Source organism: Giraffa tippelskirchi, chromosome 7 (assembly GCF_054371585.1).
Source record: "Giraffa tippelskirchi isolate mGirTip1 chromosome 7, T2T-mGirTip1v1.2.pri, whole genome shotgun sequence".
Lineage (NCBI taxonomy): Eukaryota > Metazoa > Chordata > Mammalia > Artiodactyla > Giraffidae > Giraffa > Giraffa tippelskirchi.
In genome coordinates, this window is record NC_137281.1 from 89,516,550 (window position 1) to 89,536,546 (window position 19,997).

A 19,997-nucleotide genomic window follows, 5' to 3' on the forward strand; every position below is an offset into this window, starting at 1 on the left:
CTCCGGAACTTTAGCAAATTGTTCCTATAATTTTTTCCTTGAAAAAATACTACCCCCCAACCCCAACCTTAGGCTTCTCCCCCTGCCTGCTAGGCTCGTGGTCCTTCCCCTACAACCTCCCTCTCCTGTTCCACAACCTTGACCTCTTTACAAACTCCATTTCCCCTTTATTTAACAAGAGTAACATTGAGAAACCAAGGAAAGAAAAAGAATAACTTCTCTCCTTTCTCTTATGAATGTTTAAATCCCTGCCATCTTTTGCCAAATGAACTCCGAAAAGAAACAACAGACAAGACTCAATCTAAATGACCTCCTTGATCTTCACTCCCTCCCTCTGTCCCTAAAACACCATGGCAACTGTCACCTGAAAGAGGCCACACAGAAATCATCTGATCAGACCAGGGATCGCCTGCCAGTGCTTTCTTATTTTATAAAGTTCTGCAAAGGGTACTCTTCCCTTACTTTTCATTGCCTTACTCCCTAATGCAAGACCATTGGGACCTGTGGTAATATATGTAATTAAAAGAATCATAATTTGTAGATATTTACTTGCGGGTCTTCAAATTTTCCTTGCAAGTTGAAAGTTCAAGTCATACTACAGGTCTGCACCCAGAAAGTAAGGTCTGTAACAGACAGAAATCAGGGGGATGGCACTAAATGGTCACACTGTGGTGAAAAACACGGGCTGTCAAGTCAGGCATTGCTTGGGCAAATTTCACTCTGCCACTTATCAGCCATCAGACCTTGAACAAGAAAGCGACTTTGTCTCTTATGCCTCAGTTTCTTTACTGCAAAATAGGATGTTCTGCTTGCCTAAAATGGGGATTATATAATGCTCCCTTGCAAAGTTATTTAAAGGATTAAAGGAGACCATGCAATCAAAGGGTGTGATACTGCAGAGTACACCTTAGTATGATTAGCTATGGTTATGGCTATCATAGAAAGGTTACATGTCATATCATAGAAAGATTTCTAGATTCCTAGTTTTGTTCTCTTGCAATTAAAATCAAATTCCTCATGGGATTGCAACTCCTAGGAAGGTACAGGAAGTGCTTCCACAGTGCCTTCTCTTCTACAGACTAGAAAAAGAGGAATGCTAACAGCAGAGTATTGTCATTAGAGAAGAGGCCTTGAATGAAATGCCAAAGAATTTCCTGGACCCCCATTCAACTGAGGTGTTTTTAGAGCAAAAGCCACTCTGAGTTTAGAAACACTTTTCAGAGACTTCAAAGTGTATTATTCTCAACCACAATAACAAACATTTGGCCAACAGTAGTACACACATTTGGGAGGCATATTGTTTACTGGGACCACAGGCTGGACTCACTCCATGTGTACATGGATTGCTTTGTAACAACACTGCAGGCCCCTAGGTATCTACAACCCACCGTTTCAAAAGCAACAGTCAAGCTCAACTGTCTCAAACTGCAAAAGAATCATTTAAGAGTTTATTTTTAAATCTTAGGCTTCAGACCCAGAGACTGATTAAAGAGATCAGGGGTAGAGGCTAGGAATGTGAATTCTCCATAAATTCCCCATGTGATTACCTGTGATTACAGTGAATCCAGAGGAGTTACAGAGCTCTGGGAATTAGCATCCCTGACTGGGCCCTCTTCTTTCTCTTCCTCAGAGGATCTCATTCCAATCACCTTCTCTTTGTTTCTCACAGTTCTGGGCTTCTTTGACTGCACTATTGTGCTGATATCACAAAACAATGTGCAGGAATATCTCTGAGAGTCAAACATAATGACTGGCTTTCTTTAAGGAGCAATAACATTCAACTATACTTCAACTTTTTCTAAAAGCAACAACATATCTTTGCTTTTTAAGGAAATATTTTTTGATAATAAGAGTACCCTAACATCCATTTAAACTAATTCAGAGGCAACCTGTGCTCACAAATGAAGGATACAGTGTCCTGCTTGAAAAGTAGGAGTCCTGAGCAAAGTCCTGCTTTGGCTCCATGATGCAAACACCCAACAGTATTTTATCCCTGAAGAGAGGAAAAATTTTAAGTCAATAGGGAAGCCAAAATAGAAAATATTGGTAAAGTTAGCAAATATCATAAAAAGGAACCACAAAGCCAGAATAAAGAGTCCATCTTCACCACCAACTACTTCCTGCCCAAAATATCCTCCCACCCCCCCCCGCACCCCTAAAGCCTCTCAGGCTTCCACACAGGGGAAGGAACTGAGGGTAGGGTGCTAGGGTAAGTCCTTTTTTTCCATCCTTCATTATCTTCAATGCCAAGAGTGCCTCTTGAGCTTTTTGGGAACTTAAATGCTTAGTTTACAAGGTCAAATGACTATGGAACATTTTCCAAAAATTAAATCACCAATTAAAGAAGGAAACATGCTGTTTTCATATTCTCTTCTTCTACTAAGTTTCTCTCAATCTCTCTCTCTCTCTTTCATTTCTCTCTCCTTTCATTCTCTTGCTCTTTCTCTCCCCCTCTTCTTTTCTCCCTCTCCCTCCCTCTCTCTCCTCCCCCTCCCTTCTCCACTTCACCACACACAGAAACCCCTTTTCAAAGGGGCTTTTTTCCAACTCAGTGAAGTAAAGTCTTTGCCCCTTTGTGGGGAAGGCTCATTAACATTCCCACAGCAGCATCTCTTCAAGGATTTTACTTTTGTAACTCTGTGAGGAGGTCAAGAGGCCACAGTGGAGAGGTAAAAGGAAAAAATGGTAAATGGGGGAGGGCGGAAGAAAGGAGAGGAGGGGAAAGAGCCCTTCCTTTCACAATAAGGACAGCAAGAAAGAGGGTGGACCAAAGTAGGAAAAGACCAGATAGACAAGACTCAGGAAAGAGATGAATACTGGGCCCCTAGATGTGCCCTTGGAGATCTCCAGACTCCTAAGGAAAGCAGAACGCTATGTTCCTTCTCTCATTTCTTTTCCTCAAAGAGGAAGTACCTGATGGAAACAGTGGAATTATAGAGCGACAAAACCCAGTCTATTCCACTGAGAAATTAGAACTTTCCTGGCCTCTGTGTTCCCATTTTCTCCACAATAGCCTAGTGATGACTGCACCTGTCTACCACAAGGAGGTTAACAGGATGAATAAGACAATGTTAACAAGAGTTCTGAGGATTGCCCATGAGGGAGCCACTCAAGGTCCTGACCCCAAAAAACTGGGAAAATAATGGAGACTCCATGAACTCCAAAGCAAAGATCAGAGTACTCCCCAAATCTCTTTAGATGGGGGTAGCTGCCTCTTTTATCACCAGCAACCCTCCCACCATCTGTCTTTCTCTCTCCCTTTCTTATTACTGCCAAACTAAGTTGCACTTGTGTAAGGAAAGAAATGAAGGAAACTTCAAGGGTGCACCCAACACTTAGTGAGCTTTGCTTTGCTTTTCTCTGAAGACACAGCCATCAGATTACATCATTCAACTCCAAAGGGCAAAATAATTCCCACTTTCTTAACAGATGGTGTTTCTGATGCTCTCTTGTCTTAGCCAGTAGAGTAAAAGATAAATAAGTTTAAAAGAGAGGACCTAGGCGTTATAGCTAGAAGATAGGGCATATCTGGACAGTCTATGCAAAGTAGTAACATTAGCACCTCAAATTCAGGGAGGAGCAACAACATCAGAAGTTAAAGAACAATAAATCAATCACTCTTAAGTGTGCAATCTGAACAGGAGAGACTCGGTTGGCTCATTGCCAATGATGGTTTTTTGTTGTTGTTGTTTGGCCATACCACATCTTAGTTTCCTGACCAGGGATCAAACCCACATCCCCTGCATTAAAGTGCTGAGTCTTAAACCACTGGACCACTGGGCAAGTACACCAAATGATATGTTCTTAAAGATCAAATTTAATATCCACAAAGAAATTCTTTCCACAGAATCCTTGACAACTGCTTTCAGTCTCTGTGAGAACATGTCACAAAGAGCTCATAAATTTACAGGAGAATCCATCACACTTAACAAAGTTCCTTTATACTAAGCTGAAGGTGCCTCCTTGTAACTTCTGTTCTGGTGGTAAGTGAACGCTCAGTCGTTTCAGTTGTGCCAGACTCTTTGCGACCCCATGGACTGTAGCCCACCAGGCTCCTCTGTCCATGGAATTATCCTGGTAAGAATATTGGAGCAGGTTGCCATTTCCTTTTCAGGGGATCTTCTTGACACAGGGATCCTACCTGTGTCTCCTGCATTGGCAAGCGGGTTCTTTACCACTTGAGCCATCAGGGAAGCCAACATCTCCTCTGGAGTACCACAGAACTCTTCTGTATGATTTTCTCAAAGGTGGTATCCCTTCAACTCTGGGAGCTGGAAAGAAGTAGGAGACACAGAAGAGCCCCTGACCCTGTAGCTATTTTAAATGAGATTCCTTATGATCAATCATTTTCATTCTACACGCTAGGAGTTTGGTGGCATATTGTCCCTTTTAACACTATAGAGAAAAAAAAAAAAATGCTAGACCACTGTTAGATCCACCTGGCTGCCAGGGCTGTTTCTGTTACATCACAGCTGTGCAATCTTGGACAAGTTACTTAACCTCCCTGAGCCTTTTGGTTCAGCTATAAAGAGGATCATCTATAAATAGGAGTAGTAAAACCAGCTGTGCTAACCTCAAAGACATAATTCTCAAAATATGCCCTATACATGAAAATATCTTATAAATTTTAAAGAGATCTACATATATATAATGATCATTTTTACTTAATTTTTTTGTCAGCCTTTCTCATTTTTGACTGGCAAGTAGCTGAGTTCTTGGCCTTATAATCAGGATATACCAGAAAGTTCTCATTTCAGCTTATACCCCAGAAGCAGTCACATCTTCCAGCAAGGTGGCACAGAATCATGAAATAACCAGAAAGCACTGTGAAGAGCTTAGAGGAAGAGTTAGAAAAACAACCGAGGGACATTTTCTGAACAGACAGCAGAGCGAGAGGCCCGTAACCCAGTCAGGGAGGAGAGGGTTAAATCCTTTCCTCTGCAGTACAAAAGAAAAGAGTGTGCGGAAAGATTAGGATTTTTGCTTTTACAATGGGAGCTGCAGAAGCGTAGGGAAGAAGCTGAAGAAAAAAAAGGGGGCGTCTCCCCTTTAAAGACTTGCAGAGATTGAGAGAGAGTCAGAGACTGAGAATCAGAGCGCGCGCGTGTCTGTCTGTCCCTGGGAAGCGAGAACATCTCTGCTTCACAGTGATTGGCATTGGGGGAGAGGCATCAGTTGGCTTCAGACCCAGGGGGGAGACCAGACCAGGTCACCCCGATTCAGACTAAGTGAGCGTTGTCCCTCCCTGTCCCACCTCTCTCTACCCGGGAATGTCTCGGCGAAAGCAGCGGAAACCCCAACAGTTAATCTCGGACTGCGAAGGTCCCAGCGCGTCTGAGAACGGTGGGTGCCGGGGAGGGGTGGGCGTGGGGGCCGAGTCCAAGCCTGTGTGGGTCAGGCCAGGGCAAGGGGAGGGCGCCCGGGCCATGGGCGAAACCAGGGGGAGGATTTGGTCACTAGGGGGTTGAAAGAGTTGAGTTGCAGGGAGTAAGGAGATGATGACCTGCGCTGGAGAGAAGCCCCACTTGGCTTTTCTCAGGGTTGATTCTGTTTGTTTTCCATGTTGCTTTTCTTTGGATGAAATGGAGTTTTCAAACTGGCTCTGTCTCCCCACCCAAGAGTTTTCTCCCCAGGTCCCCCTTTGCTCACTGGTCTTTGTGCCCGTTGCTAAGTAACCTTCTCAGACCTGAAGACCCGTCTCTTAGGGGTGGGATTTCCCCCCCTTTTCTTTCTGGAGAGTTGGGTTGCAAGAGAATGAATTGGATGAACGTGAAGGTTCCCCAGAGGGAGAGGAGAAAAAAGTTTCTTATTGTTGGGCTGAGCAGAGAACAGATCAGAGCTCCCAGAGGGAGAGAGCTAATGTCGGTCAGATGCAGCCTGGTTTGGAGTGTGTATCTGTGTCACCTGGGGTAGAGGCTGGAGGAAAGGCCTGGATGAGGGGCTTAGGTGGGTGCTTCAAGGAAAGCCAAGCTAAAAAAAACTGTATGCGTTAACATACATGCATGTTAATACATGCATAACATTTTATGAGGATATTATCATTTAAGTAACAGATTTTAAGAGGGGGGAAATTTTCATGTATTCTTATAACATTCCAGTAAGTAAGAGGCAGCCAACAGAGCAACTAAGTTACTGAGCAGTGACATTGCTCAAAGTCTCAGTAACAGGCATAATCAGGAAAGAAACCTTGATTTCATGATAATCAGAGCTAGTAGTACACACTCCACCTAAATTAGGGTTTTCCAAGCTTGTTAGGTTGTGGGTAGATGTGGGCTAGAGTCTGGGAATCTGTATCTTTGCAAATATCCAGGTACTTCTTAGGAATGAGCAAGTTTTGGATAATCTGGTATAGCTATGTATTTCACACTGAAAGTTTGAAAGTTCTGGCTCAGGGATAAGCTATTTATTTAGCAAACAGCTGATTCACCCAACAATGTAGTATAGGATTAAACACAAGGGTTCTGAAGGCAGAATTTCAGGATTCAAATCCTGGCTCTACCTCTTGGTTAGCTGTGCAGGCTTTGTTGATTTACTTTGTTTTTCTATGTCTCAGTTTCCTCATCTATAAAATGGGGATGAATATACTGACTACTACCTCATTAGGTTATTGAGTTAATACATGTTAGTACACTTAGAAAAATAACTAGCATAAATAAGTGCTTAATACATGTGTTCAGTCCCTAGCATAAATAAGTAGTTAATATGTGAATACAGTGGCACTTCCTGCAAATACTGAAATAAGACCAAAGCTCTGGGAACTCTTGGTGAACTTCAGCATTTCTTTATGAGATATGTGTCATGGAAACCTCTAGGATAATGTATCTGTAGTGGCTAAAACTAAAACATGGATTAAACTTACCTTCTCACCTGCTGTTAAAAAAAAAAAGACTTGAGATCAAGTCAGTGCACCACATGCTACAGACATATTGGCTTTTGTGTAGAACACATCCCCTGCAAGTCAGTGCTTTACTGGGATCCCACTGTGCCAGTATTAAGAGGTTCATGCTGGTGGCATCCTTCCCTCCTGGGACACATTAGCCCCCCCTTAATGCGGCTGCAGGCCGGATGTTTCCTCCTGCTGCTCTACAGGAGACTTCCCCTAGAGCCTCGGAGTTGCCTTACAGTCCTGCTCCCCTGCTGGTTGGATTGCGGAACAATACTGAATCCCCTCAGAGGCGTCCTCCTCTCCTCCCCTCTCCCCTCTCTCCCCACTTCTCAGCTCACCCATTCCCTACACCACTGCTGAGGACAAGTTTGGGAGGGAGCTACAAATTCTTTCACAACTGCCCCGAGAGGATTCTCCAGACCCTTGAGCTATAGCTCCCACTCGTGGCTGTGAACACCTGGGGGCACCGGAATGCTGCTGCAAAGCCGTCCCCATAGACACAGGACAGGCTTGACCTCAATGGCAGCAAAGAATTTCAGTTGAAATTTTGCCCTTGAGCCATAAAGGTTAAAAACATAAATGTCAGGAGCAAGAAAGCAGTAGTTAACCTTAAGAAAGCCGATGGGTTTTCTGTTCAGAATTCTCCTGAGAGTGAAAGATCCTTGGGCTACTAGCATGACCTGGGGTGTAATGGGGTCTCATATGTAAGATGAGGTGGCTAATATTTGATCAAATCTAAAATTCCTTCCCTCTCTTATAAGATATACAGATCGGGTTTCTATTCACTCAAGTGATCTTCAGGCTCCTGAGTTTTCCTTCTACCCCAGGGACATTTTTTTTGTTCTGCATGCCCCCAAATTAGGTAGAGAGGGCTCTTATTTGGGGGCTCCACAGGTGTACCTGTGGAGCTATGTGGAGCTATGGGCATCATCATGACCATCAGCAGACATTTATTTAGTAGGCTAGGGTGCCACTAAGGCTTTCAGGAGTCTTTGCCTTCCTTTAAGCAGTGTTTACCATATGTGACAAGCAAATGCTGAGCCTTTGTTGCATATTTTAAAAGCCTCATCTCTGCAGTGACCTAAGATATCACCAAGACACAGTCTGAAAAACCTGTTTTCCAGCCCTCTTTCTTTCAGCTTCCCTGACCAGAACACCAAAAACCTTACAGAATAGTTATTGCACGTAAGTGATGAGAAGGAAATAGCCTATTTACTTAAAAACTCTGGAGAGAAAAAAATTCCTCTCTTCCCTACAGAGTCTAGAAGTCTGGAATAGAGAACATAAGGGATGTGAATAGGGAAAATGTAAACTAGTACATCTGGGAAATAAAGGAAACCATCAGAAACCCAGATATTTAGTGAGAAGGAGAAACCAGGACAACAGCCAAACAGATCTAGGGGGAGAAATGGCAGTTGGCAGATATCAAGAGCAGCAAAAAGGGAAAGAAGGCAAAAATAGAGTTGTGAGGGTCTGTTCTCTTTTCAGCATCCTCTCTTGGAATATCGATCCCTGAGCCTTTAAGCCCTAGGCACTCCTGGGTCAAAAAGAAAACATTTCTGAATAGATAGAAAGTAACTCAGGCAAGGTACAATAGAGCACTGGATAAGGAAGCAGAAAACCTGGTTTTCAGTCCAGCTTGGACTTGGAAGTTTTGTGACCTTGGACAAGTCCAGCCTTCTCCCAGGGCTTCAGCTTTTAGTCTTTACAGAATAATACTCATTCCTAATATTTGCAGAGCATTTACTATTTGTCAGGTACTATGCTATGCCCTTTATATATTTCCTTTTGTTTATTTCTCTATTATTACCTCCATTAAAATGATTTTAATTTATGGTGAAATATACAAAACAAAATTTGTCATTTTTAAGCATACAATTCAGTGGCATTAAGTATATTCACAATTCACAATGATGCGACCATCATTACCATCCATCTCAGAGTTCTTTCATCTTGCAAAACTGAAACTGTATAACCATTAAATAATAACTCCTCATTTGCTTCACCCAACTCCACCAGCCCCAGGAAATCACCATTCGGCTTTCCATCTCTGTGAATTTACCAATTCTAGGGATCTCACATAATGAAACCATACAATATGTGTCCATTTGGGTGGCTTATTTCCGTCTGGCTTATTTCACTCAGCATAATGTTTTCAAGTCTCCTCTATGTTGTAGCACTGTATAAGAATTTCATACCTTTTTGTTGCTATACCCCCATTTTACAAAGAAATCCAAGCCTTAGGGAAATTAAGAAACTTTTCCCAAGGTCACAAAGATTAGAAAGTGCTGACACTTTAACTGAGGCCTGATTCAGAGCTGACATTCTCAATCACTGTGCTCAGTGAGAGGTCAGATCTCTAAAGTCACTTCCAGCTTCAAAACAGTATGAATTCCATGTTAACTGCCAAGTCCTTTGATATCAGAAAATGCCTGTTTTAAAAAAAACCCCTTTTTTGTGTATGTTTGATCTAAGATATTCTGGAAGCAAATATATTTTTCTCACTTAGCACCAGATGTACCTGTGCCTGTTTGTCCACTGAGTTGCAGAGGTCAAGGGTACACTTACTAAGTGTGAGTGACAGAGGGGTATGTGGATGCATTTAGGAGAGAGGAGTGAGGAAGAGAAGATCATTTATTCTCCCTTCGAAGTCTTCTTTAGCAGCAGTTACAGAATCAACTCATAATTGGGGACACTATCAATTGGAGTTGGTCCAACATTAACAGTAAGTTTAGGCAGGGCTTATATAGTATGCTAATTTCTTTAATGGCTGGGTGGTGCCTGAACTCTGTGTAGAACAAAGCCTTTCATTTTACAATTAGAAGTATGGCTCAAGATGCACATACAGTCACTTAAACTCATAGTCGGGTGTATATCCTGTCAATTTCTGTTCATGGAAGCATGGTACAAGAGAGTCAAAATGTAGCTGTGGTCAGAGTAGAGAAAGAACCTGACAGGCAGATTTTATTTTGCATTGAGCAACTTGTTTTACTTATGTCCTAATTTTGGTAAAGTTGAGCACAGGTAAGATTTGGGACCTTCCCCGGTGGCTCAGGGGTGAAGAATTCGCCAGCAATGCAGGAGAAACGGATTTGATCCCTGGGTCGGGAAGATCCCCTGGAGAAGGAAATGGCAACCCACTCCAGTATTCTTGCCTGTGTAATCTCATGAACAGAGGAGCCTGGCAGGCTACAGTCAGCCATGATAGCACTTTCTACTTTTCCACTTTGAAGATTTGTGAGAAGCAGGGTGGAAGGTATGATGGGAAAGGCACTCCTCTGATACACACTATGGATCTCCTCCTTGGCTGTACACTGGAATCATCTGAGGAGTAATATAAACACTGATGCCTAGACCAACCTGGCCAGGCTTCCCAGGTGGCTCTAGTGGTAAAGATCCTGCCAGCCAATGTAGCAGACCTAAGAGACGCAGGTTTGATCCCTGGGTCTGGAAGATTCCCTAGAGAAGGAAATGGCTACCCTGTATTCTTGCTTGGAGAATCACATGGACAGAGGACCCTGGCAGGCTACAGTTCACAAAGTGTCAGACTTAGCATGCACGTACACACAGCCTGGCCACTGGGATTTTTAAAAGCTCTTCCAGTAATTCTAATGGGCCGCAAAGTTTGAGAACCTCTGTTCAAGTTTACCTGCTACCCACCGATTTTTCTGTTTTCCGACCCATCCTTTCCTAAGTTTGATGAGCCACCAGATTTAGAGTCACCTGATTTCGTTTTTCCTTGTCATTTCAGCTCTTTATAAATTTAAACCAGCGTATCCAGGTCTCAGTCCCATGTCCATCCCAGACTTTGCATGTGACCCAGGATAGCTTACTTCACCTTATCTGCTATCTAGGGACACCATTAACAGGTTTGTTTAGTCCTGTGTTTATGACTTCATTCGTGTCTGCCTAAGAATCCTACCCCCCTTTTCAGGATAGGCAGTGAGTGCAAAGTGCTGAGAAATAGAGGGCTCCTCTTACAGGTGGCTGTTGATCCATCACCTTTCAACAGGGACTGAATTTACCTTTAAGAAGAGTGCAGATCAAATTACGCATCAGAAAGCAAGTTTCATTAAAGAGCCAGAAAGGGGACAGTGTTTCCCAGGAGAAGATGAAAAGAAAAGGATTTCTTTTCTTGTCGGAAGACTTGACAAAACAGCAACTTGATATCAAACATTCAATGCTAATTAACAAATGCTCAGTAGAAAGCGTCCATCTGATTCTTTCTCTCTCACTGAGGCCACAGAGCAAATGGCAGGTAGGAACCACATAGGGCCCTTTCTCTAGCTTAGGGAAGCTACACAATGTTGATGTGCTTGGGAAAGTATTGGACAGGAGTCAAAATTCTGAATGCTTGCTGCACTGAATTACTGTGTGAACTTGGAAAAGTCACTTAACCTCGCTAAGCTTCAACTTCCTTATCTATAAAAATAAACAACATTGCAGTTAACCTGTGACTTAACATAATTGACATAGAATCCCCTCTCCCTCCCTGGTTGGGTCTAGAAGCCTGGAGCCCCTCTGTTTCAGAGCCATTGTCCACAGTGTCAAGACCCTTGTGTTTATCGAAGTTTCAAAACAATTCAGTACAATGTTTTCAATGAAAGTGGACATTATTAATATTATACTAATATTAATATTCAACTATGTCTATATTATATATAACTCAGTGTGTGTGTTCAGTTGTGTCTGACTCTTTGCAACCCCATAGACTGTAGCCTGCCAGGCTCCTCTGTCCATGGAATTTTCCAGGCAAGAATAATGGAGTGGGTTGCCTTTTCCTACTCCAGGGAATCGTCCCAACCCAAGAATCAAACCCGTGTCTCTTGCCTCTCCTGCATTGGCAGATGGATTCTTTACCACTAGTGCCACCTGGAAAGCCTAATATTAATATCACATTACACTAACATTAATATTACAGCTCCCACCCCAAAAGACTTCCTACTCTTAACATATGCCAATGATATTAGCCTCAGAAATGAATAAGATTGCTAATTCCCTGGCAGTCCAGTGGTTAGGATGCCACACTTATGCTGCCAAGGACCTGGGTTCAGGGAACTAAGATCCTGAGTAAGCCGTACAGCTTGACCAAAAATAAATAAAAAGAAATTAATAGGCAACATGAAAATAGACCTAATTTGAATATATATGTATTTTAGATTATTTGGGGTTTTTTGCCACTGAAATATAAGCTCTTTAATTCATAATATTTGGGACTCCTCCCAAAATTTGAATTCCTATATATACATATTATTTTAGCCCCACTATATTTCTCTGATGAAGCCAACATAGCTACAATATTACCACTTTACAAAAAAGGAAATGGTAGTGTAGTCATGGTGTGACCGGCCACCACGCCTCAATTTACCAGCCAGGCAAGAATGGAACTGGGATTAGAACAAGGTGGGTTTACTGATGCCCAGGCAAACCACAGAACTAAGGACTTGTTGTCACCTCCTATAAGTAAGATAAGCTCTTTTAAGGAAGTGGGAAAGCCATTAAGGCTCATTTCAAGGTAGGAAGGGAATGCAGAGTACCTGGTCCAGGAGGCATCTTACTCCCTTAATCCTCTCTCTGAATAGGAGGCCACCTCTGTGCGGTGAGCAGGTGTTAGGTCATTTCTAGGCATTCAACCCAGCCTGGGGCTAAAAGGGGCTTTAGGCCTCCAGAGGCTGCCTGGTAGCTCCCTCCTACTGCATTTTCCCCATTGTTTCAGGAGGAGTTCCCTTCCCCCCAGGTTAGAGCTAGGTGGGCCTCTGCAGGCTAGCATCTCCCCAAAACCGCACGTCCTTAATAGTGTCTGCGTTGCCAGAGAAGGATAACGGAGGAAGAAGGGTAGAGAAGAGGAAACTAAATAGGAGATGGCCCCTTAAATAAGCATGAACTCTATAAATGAGGTGTGGGCCGGGTGATCTGTGGAGTAACTTGCGTTCAGCTATTATTCTGGGGGAGGAGGGGCAGGGGAGTAAAGGGGCTTAGTGTTCCGCAGAGAAGAGTCCTGAATCGATTTCCTTGGAAATTCTACCTCGCAGCCTCCCACCCTGAGAAGCTTCTTTTGTGGAGGGGGTGTGGGGGTAGGGTGGGAAAGGAGGTGAAGAAAACAGGACAAAACTTGGGGCATTTGAAGGGGCGGTGTGAATATGTGTAGATAAGGGGTGGATTTTCTGGGATCCCCCTCCCGCTCTGGCCCTCAGACCACCCTCTCTGGAGTCCACGTTTTCCAGGCTCAGCGGATCCTTTATCCGAAGGAAAATAAGAGAAGCCTATCGCTCTGCTCTATTGAGCAAGGCTGTGTTCCTACTGTGCCCCCTTGAGCTTGCTGGGGAGGTGGGCGGGCCGGTCTGGGCAAAGACATCTGGAGAGGGGGGCAGCTAGCAGAGGGCATGGATAGGTGGACCCCCACCAGGCCCCACAGCACCTGTCACTGAGCCTACCGGAAACCCTCCTGTGCTCTGGGCTCCCGCCCCCGTACACCCATCCCCCGCCCCCCTCTCTCCTCCTCCAGCTCCTCCCCACAGACTCCCCTCCCCAGCAGCTCCTCCCCCATCTCCCCTCTCCCAGCTTTCTGGCTCCAGCTCCTCCTCTCCTCTGCGTCTCCTCGCTCCCCTCCCCCTCCTCCGCTGCGCCCTGCCCCCGCCGCCGATCTCCATCTCTGCAGTCTGGGCCGCTGGGTGCAGAGGCTGCTGCAGCCCGGGCGGCCACTGCCGCCTCCCCCAATCCGGATACCCATTGTCTCCCACTCCACCCGGCCCTGCACCTCCCTCACAACCATGGCGCACGAAGCCGGGAGGAGCTCTCGTCTCGGGGGGCCCTGCGGGGAGCCGGCGGAGCTTGGAGGTGCGGTAGGGCCCGGCAGGGGTGGGAGTGGAGGGGGCGCTCGGGGCGAGGGGGGAAGGACTTTCGGTGGACGAGATAAAACGCATGATTCTCTGCCCAGGACCCGGTCCTCCCAGCGAGTCCTTCCGCCCGTCGGTGACCCGGGGTGCGGGGGGATGGAAGGGGGACAGTAGCTTGTGTTTGCCCGCTCCTCTCCTTCCTGGCCCCCAGTGCTGGCGTGTCTCGTGTCCAGGCGGGTCAGCCCTGAGCTCTAGCCTTCTGCACGGCCTGATGGTGAGCTCATCTCCCCACCCCCACTAGCGGTTCCTGGGCTCGTTGTTAATTACAGCCTGTGTATACCCATCCCAACCGCACCACCCACGCTCTCTCCTTGTGTTCTCCCCCAGGTGATGTGAGCGAGGACGACCACCCCCAAGTCTGTGCCAAGTGCTGCGCACAATTCACTGACCCAACTGAATTCCTCGCCCACCAGAATGCATGTTCTACTGATCCCCCTGTAATGGTGATAATTGGGGGCCAGGAGAACCCCAACAACTCTTCAACCTCTTGCGAACCCCGGCCTGAGGGCCACAGCAGTCCGCAGGTCATGGAAGCCGAGCAAAGCAACCCCTCGGACTGCGCGTCCTCTGTACCCACAGATCCCACCTGGGGCCCAGAGCGGAGGGGAGAGGAGTCTTCTGGGCACTTCCTCATTGCTGCCACAGGTACAGCAGCTGGGGGAGGTGGGGGCCTGATCTTGGCCAGCCCTAAGCTGGGAGCAACTCCATTACCGCCAGAGTCCACCCCTGCACCCCCCCCTCCTCATCCTCCCCCCCCAGGGGTAGGCAGTGGCCACTTGAACATCCCTCTGATCTTGGAAGAACTCCGGGTGCTGCAGCAGCGCCAGATTCATCAGATGCAGATGACTGAGCAAATCTGCCGGCAGGTGCTGCTGCTTGGCTCCTTAGGCCAGACAGTGGGCACCCCTTCCAGTCCCTCGGAGCTACCTGGGACAGGGACTGCCTCCTCTACCAAGCCCCTGCTTCCCCTCTTCAGCCCCATCAAGCCTGTCCAAACTGGCAAGACACTGGCACCTTCCTCCACCTCCTCCTCAGGGGCAGAAGCACCCAAGCAGGCTTTCTTCCACCTTTACCACCCCTTGGGGTCACAGCACCCTTTTTCTGCTGGTGCGGTCGGGCGAAGCCACAAACCCACCCCTGCCGCCTCCCCGGCCTTGTCGGGCAGCACGGATCAGCTGATCGCCTCGCCTCACCTGGCATTCCCAGGTACCACGGGACTCCTGGCAGCGCAGTGTCTTGGGGCAGCCCGGGGCCTCGAGGCTACTGCCTCCCCGGGGCTCCTGAAGCCAAAGAATGGAGGTGGAGAGTTGGGTTATGGGGAAGTGATGGGCCCCTTGGAGAAGCCTGGGGGGAGGCACAAGTGCCGCTTCTGCGCCAAAGTATTTGGTAGTGACAGTGCCCTGCAGATCCACCTGCGTTCCCACACAGGCGAGAGACCCTATAAGTGTAATGTGTGTGGCAACCGCTTTACCACGCGAGGCAACCTCAAAGTGCATTTCCACCGGCATCGGGAGAAGTACCCGCATGTGCAGATGAACCCTCACCCGGTGCCAGAGCATCTAGACTACGTTATCACCAGCAGCGGCCTGCCCTATGGTATGTCGGTGCCGCCAGAGAAGGCCGAGGAGGAGGCAGCTGTGCCAGGTGGAGGTGTGGAACGCAAGCCTCTGGTGGCCTCCACCGCCGCTCTCAGTGCCACAGAGAGCCTCACGCTGCTCTCCACCGGTGCAGGCACCACTACCGCCCCTGCACTTCCCGCTTTCAATAAGTTCGTGCTCATGAAAGCAGTAGAGCCAAAGAATAAAGCGGATGAAAACACCCCGCCGGGGAGTGAGGGCTCAGCCATCGCCGGGGTGGCAGAAAGTGGCGCAGCCACCCGCATGCAGCTAAGTAAGCTGGTGACATCGCTACCCAGCTGGGCCCTGCTTACCAACCACTTGAAGTCCACTGGTAGTTTCCCCTTCCCTTATGTGCTGGAGCCCTTGGGGGCTTCACCCTCCGAGACCTCCAAGCTTCAGCAGCTGGTAGAAAAGATTGACCGTCAAGGAGCTGTGGCAGTGGCCTCTACTGCCTCGGGTGCCCCCACCACCTCTGCCCCTGCAGCTTCATCATCAGCCTCATCTGGACCCAACCAGTGTGTCATTTGTCTCCGGGTGCTGAGCTGTCCTCGGGCACTGCGCCTGCATTACGGCCAGCATGGAGGTGAGCGGCCCTTCAAATGCAAAGTGTGTGGCAGAGCTTTCTCTACCCGGGGCAATCTACGTGCACATTTCGTGGGCCATAAGGCTAGTCCAGCTGCCCGGGCCCAGAACTCCTGCCCCATTTGCCAGAAGAAATTCACCAATGCTGTTACTCTGCAGCAGCATGTTCGGATGCACTTGGGGGGCCAGATCCCCAATGGTGGCACCGCACTCCCTGAAGCGGGGGGAGCTGCCCAGGAGAACGGCTCTGAGCAATCGACAGTCTCCGGAGCGGGGGGCTTCCCCCAGCAGCCATCCCCAGAGGAGGAGTTGTCTGAAGAAGAGGAAGAGGACGAAGAAGAGGAAGAAGATGTGACCGATGAAGATTCCCTGGCCGGAAGAGGCTCTGAAAGTGGAGGTGAGAAGGCGATATCCGTGCGAGGTGATTCAGAAGAGGCCTCTGGCACTGAGGAGGAAGTGGGGACTGTGGCGGCAGTGGCCACAGCTGGGAAGGAGATGGACACTAATGAGAAGGCCATTCAACAGCCTTGTCTGCTGCCACCACCACCACCTGACAGCCTGAATCAGACGCAGCCGATGGAGCAGGGAGGCAGTGATGCTGCAGGAGGCACGGAAGAGGGGGTAAAACCGGAGAGGAGCTCCAGCCCAGGGTCAGCGCTGGTCCTTGAAGGGGAAGGCAGCAGCACCCCCTTGGTGGAGGAGCTGAGCCTGCAAGAAGTGATGAGAAAGGAGCCAGGGGAGAGCAGTGGCCGAAAGGCCTGTGAGGTGTGCGGCCAGACCTTTCCCACCCAGGCAGCTCTGGAGGAGCATCAGAAAACCCACCCCAAGGAGGGGCTGCTCTTCACTTGTGTTTTCTGCAGGCAGGGCTTTCTCGAGCGGGCTACCCTCAAGAAGCACATGCTGCTGGCCCACCACCAGGTACAGCCCTTTGCCCCCCACGGCCCTCAGAATATTGCTGCTCTTTCCTTGGTCCCAGGCTGCTCACCCTCCATCACTTCCCCAGGGCTCTCTCCCTTTCCCCGAAAAGATGACCCCACCATCCCATGAGCCAGTTTTTCTGTACCTGCTGCCCCTTGACCCAAGGAGCAGGAAGTGAGAGCTCTGTAGAAGGACCTCCCAGATCTAAGAGCCTTTATTTGTCTGTTCTTAGATGTCCCTAATGACTTTTCTCTAATCCCCGAGCTTTGGAATCGCTGTGCTCACGGCGATTGCCCCCTGAGAAACTTCTTCCTTCTTCATTCATTGTACCTGAGGAAAATAGATTCGCTACAGCTTTTACATTCCCAAGAAGAACCCTTTCCAGCTTCCCTGAGAATGACTCTTCTTCCCTCTCCTCTCCCTTCCCTTTGGCAGGTGCACCTGAGCACCCACATATGGAATTACAGCCCACCCCGAAGGGGGCAGCACCTGTCCCTGGAGGGCCTAGGGCCACTCCTCTCTGGTGACCAGGTCAACCTGCATGACTTCTTGTCCCAGGGCATTCCTTCCCAGCTGGTGAGGGTGGGCTTGCTGTCTCTTTGGAACCAGGACACAACTTTCCTGTCAAGTGACCTGCCCACCAAGCCCCAGACTTCCAGTTCCATCTCCATCTCCACTATCACTTCAGGCCCTGCACCACCAGTGCTGTTTGGCCCAGGAACTGAGGCTGGGAAGTTGCCTCCAGCAGTGGGATCCAGAGAAGCCAAGGAGAAGAAAGCTCCCCTTTTCCTCTTTTGGCCTCTTGCATCCAAGACAGTGCCTGGGAAGCCCATCATAGATTGTACATTCCTTCTCCTTCCGCGTGCCAAGAATGAAAATGCAACAATATCTGTTTTTCGTGGCCCAGCCCCAGGGGGTAGGGAGAAATGAAAGGCACAGGACACTCTTCCTGCTAGTAAGGCACTCATGTCTTAGTCACATTAAGGCAAAGGTGTTGGCTGGTTAATATGCCAAGGTATTTTGAGCTTCACATATCCTTCTTTGCCTCTCACAGTTAGGAAACAAGTGGATTTCTTGCTGAGAGGTCTCCCATGGCTATTTGGGGGAAGGAAATGTGAAGTTCATATCCTTAGTAAGCATTGTTGATGAGGGTAGTTGAAGGACTAATGGAGAGTTGAGTGTTGTAAAGCATAAGGCTTGCTGCAAACCTATATGATTAATAAAGGGGTGAGATGTAAAGGAGGAGACCTCAAATTCTTAATTGGATGGGTCAATGGGTCTCATGAATGTTCTTTTGGACTCATGGTGACTTTAGTGTGCCACAGTGCACCATGGATCGGGGGGTTTCCTAGCACTAGTGTGCTTCTAGTTTTAGATAACTCCCTCCTTTATTCCCTAGCCCCTTGAATTTTCCTTATCTTCCTCTCTCAAGGTCTACTTCCTCCCCATTTTGCCTGTCCGTGGACCTGGGTTTGTGTCTTTGCCACTGTCTGGTTCATAGAGTCCCAGACTTTGGGAGAGGAGCCCCAGGTGTTGTCCTCCCTGCCTCTCTGTCTTGTAATGAGATGTAGTATTTACTCTTAACATAGGATCATCTGGAACAGGAGTGCTGAGGAGGAGGGCGTGTAGGTTCTGCTATTGACTGACTTGAGTGATGGCTCCTCCTTCAAAGGTATAGGCTCCAGAGTTTCCTAACATAGTAAAATGTGAAGAGCAGACAAGGGAGATACTAGTGTCTTTCCCTTTTCATTAAAGGTGTTTTAACTAAATATTTGTGTGTTTCTCCTTATTTCATGACTAAATAGCCAGCTGGGGTGTGATATGGGCATTCCCTAACATTGAGATTCCCTTACCACCTACATCTCCTGCCAAAGCTGAACATATGGTAGTGAAGTATTTAATTTGCTCAGCCTTGTCCTAAAACAACCTCCACTGAATGTAATTTCCTTGTTGAAATGGTGTTTGTGTTCTCAAAAGGTAGAGGATTTGCTCACTGTTTACAGCCATTGTCCAGGTTTTCTCTTTGCCTAGATTCTTCCACCGCCAGGCTTTTGTATTTTATTTTGTTTGGAGTTTGAATGCTGTCTATCAGTCTTTCCTGAAACCTAAGCCAGCCTAGCTGACATCAGTTAATCTGCAGAACAAAGGTGAATTCATCTTTATGATCCTTGGTCTAATGGTATAAACAATTTAAAAAAATAATTCAACCCTAATAATTTCTACCAACAAGGTAATGTAAAGGAGAATTTTTAGCAGAGGAAGTACATTGGGAGTGTGTGTGTGTGCATGTATATATATATATTGTTGTTGTTGTTGTTTGTTTTTTTGTCTCCACAACGTGGTAAGGTTCAGACTCTTAGACCTTGCTTTCCTAAAGAAAACATTCTCTGGAATTTTTTTTTTTTTTTAATTTTGCTTTTGTAAGATTATATCACTGAAACCATGTGCTAAAGGGATAGGACTGGTAAAATGATTTGCCTGAAGACATGTAGCCAATCAGTTGCAGAAGTGGATTAAGAACCCAGGTCAGCAGAAACTCAGTTTCACTGCTACTACCTTCAGGGGTGGTACTTGCTTCCAGTTCCATCACTGGACTCCTAAAGTGAGGCTGGCTGGAAGACTGAAGGGAAGAGGTGAGTAAACCTGTTCCTGAACGGAGGTTTGATTACAATGGCCTCCTGGAGCAGTACCCATTCCCCTTTAAAGGTACTAGTGAATAGGACATGACAATCTTGTGAAGTAGGCTGGGGAAGAAACAGCTCCTGTCTCTTTAATTCCCTACCAAAGGTTTATAAATCTGTTTTTTCTTTCAGCCTATGGAAGGAGGTGGGTCACCAATCCTTCTATTCCCTTACCTCCCCACCCCCATTGGACATAGATAATGCCATTTAACTAATTAAACTAGACTTGCACTCTCTTTAGATGCCAGTTCCCATTATGATAACAGCTGTCAGTGAGGCTCCTACTAATGGATACTTCCTTGGGCAGGTCAGCCCTGAGCCTGACTCCCCACCTTCCTCCTGTATAGCTCTACTTTATTTTTCCTTCTATCTACTTTTCATTCTTTTCCTCCCCTGCTTTTTCTTCTTTCATTGA

General features: G+C 47.1%; 1 protein-coding gene and 1 long non-coding RNA gene across 12 annotated transcripts in view; one reads left to right on the top strand and one right to left on the bottom strand.

The window, feature by feature from the left end:
* Positions 1 to 18,670, top strand: part of SALL2 (spalt like transcription factor 2) — a 53,775-nt gene extending 35,105 nt beyond the window's left edge. For 2 of the 11 annotated variants that reach the window (XM_081506754.1, XM_081506755.1), the window contains exons 3-4: positions 14,110 to 16,901; positions 17,337 to 18,670. In XM_081506754.1, the coding sequence (XP_081362880.1) occupies positions 14,110 to 16,901; positions 17,337 to 17,831 (3,287 nt within the window). In that variant the 3' untranslated portion in view covers positions 17,832 to 18,670. Of the gene's footprint in view, positions 1 to 5,074; positions 5,344 to 13,368; positions 13,724 to 14,109 lie in introns of those variants that run through there. The other 9 variants (XM_081506763.1, XM_081506764.1, XM_081506765.1 and 6 more) reach the window with 9 other exon arrangements.
* LOC145512661 (uncharacterized) overlaps positions 1 to 19,997 on the bottom strand; it is a 36,804-nt gene that overhangs the window by 11,249 nt on the left and 5,558 nt on the right. Inside the window, exons 3-4 of the long non-coding RNA XR_014058675.1 lie at positions 1,913 to 1,993; positions 1,548 to 1,816 (exon numbers count right to left, since the gene is read on the bottom strand). This is a non-coding gene — a long non-coding RNA (uncharacterized LOC145512661). The remainder of the gene's footprint in view (positions 1 to 1,547; positions 1,817 to 1,912; positions 1,994 to 19,997) is intronic.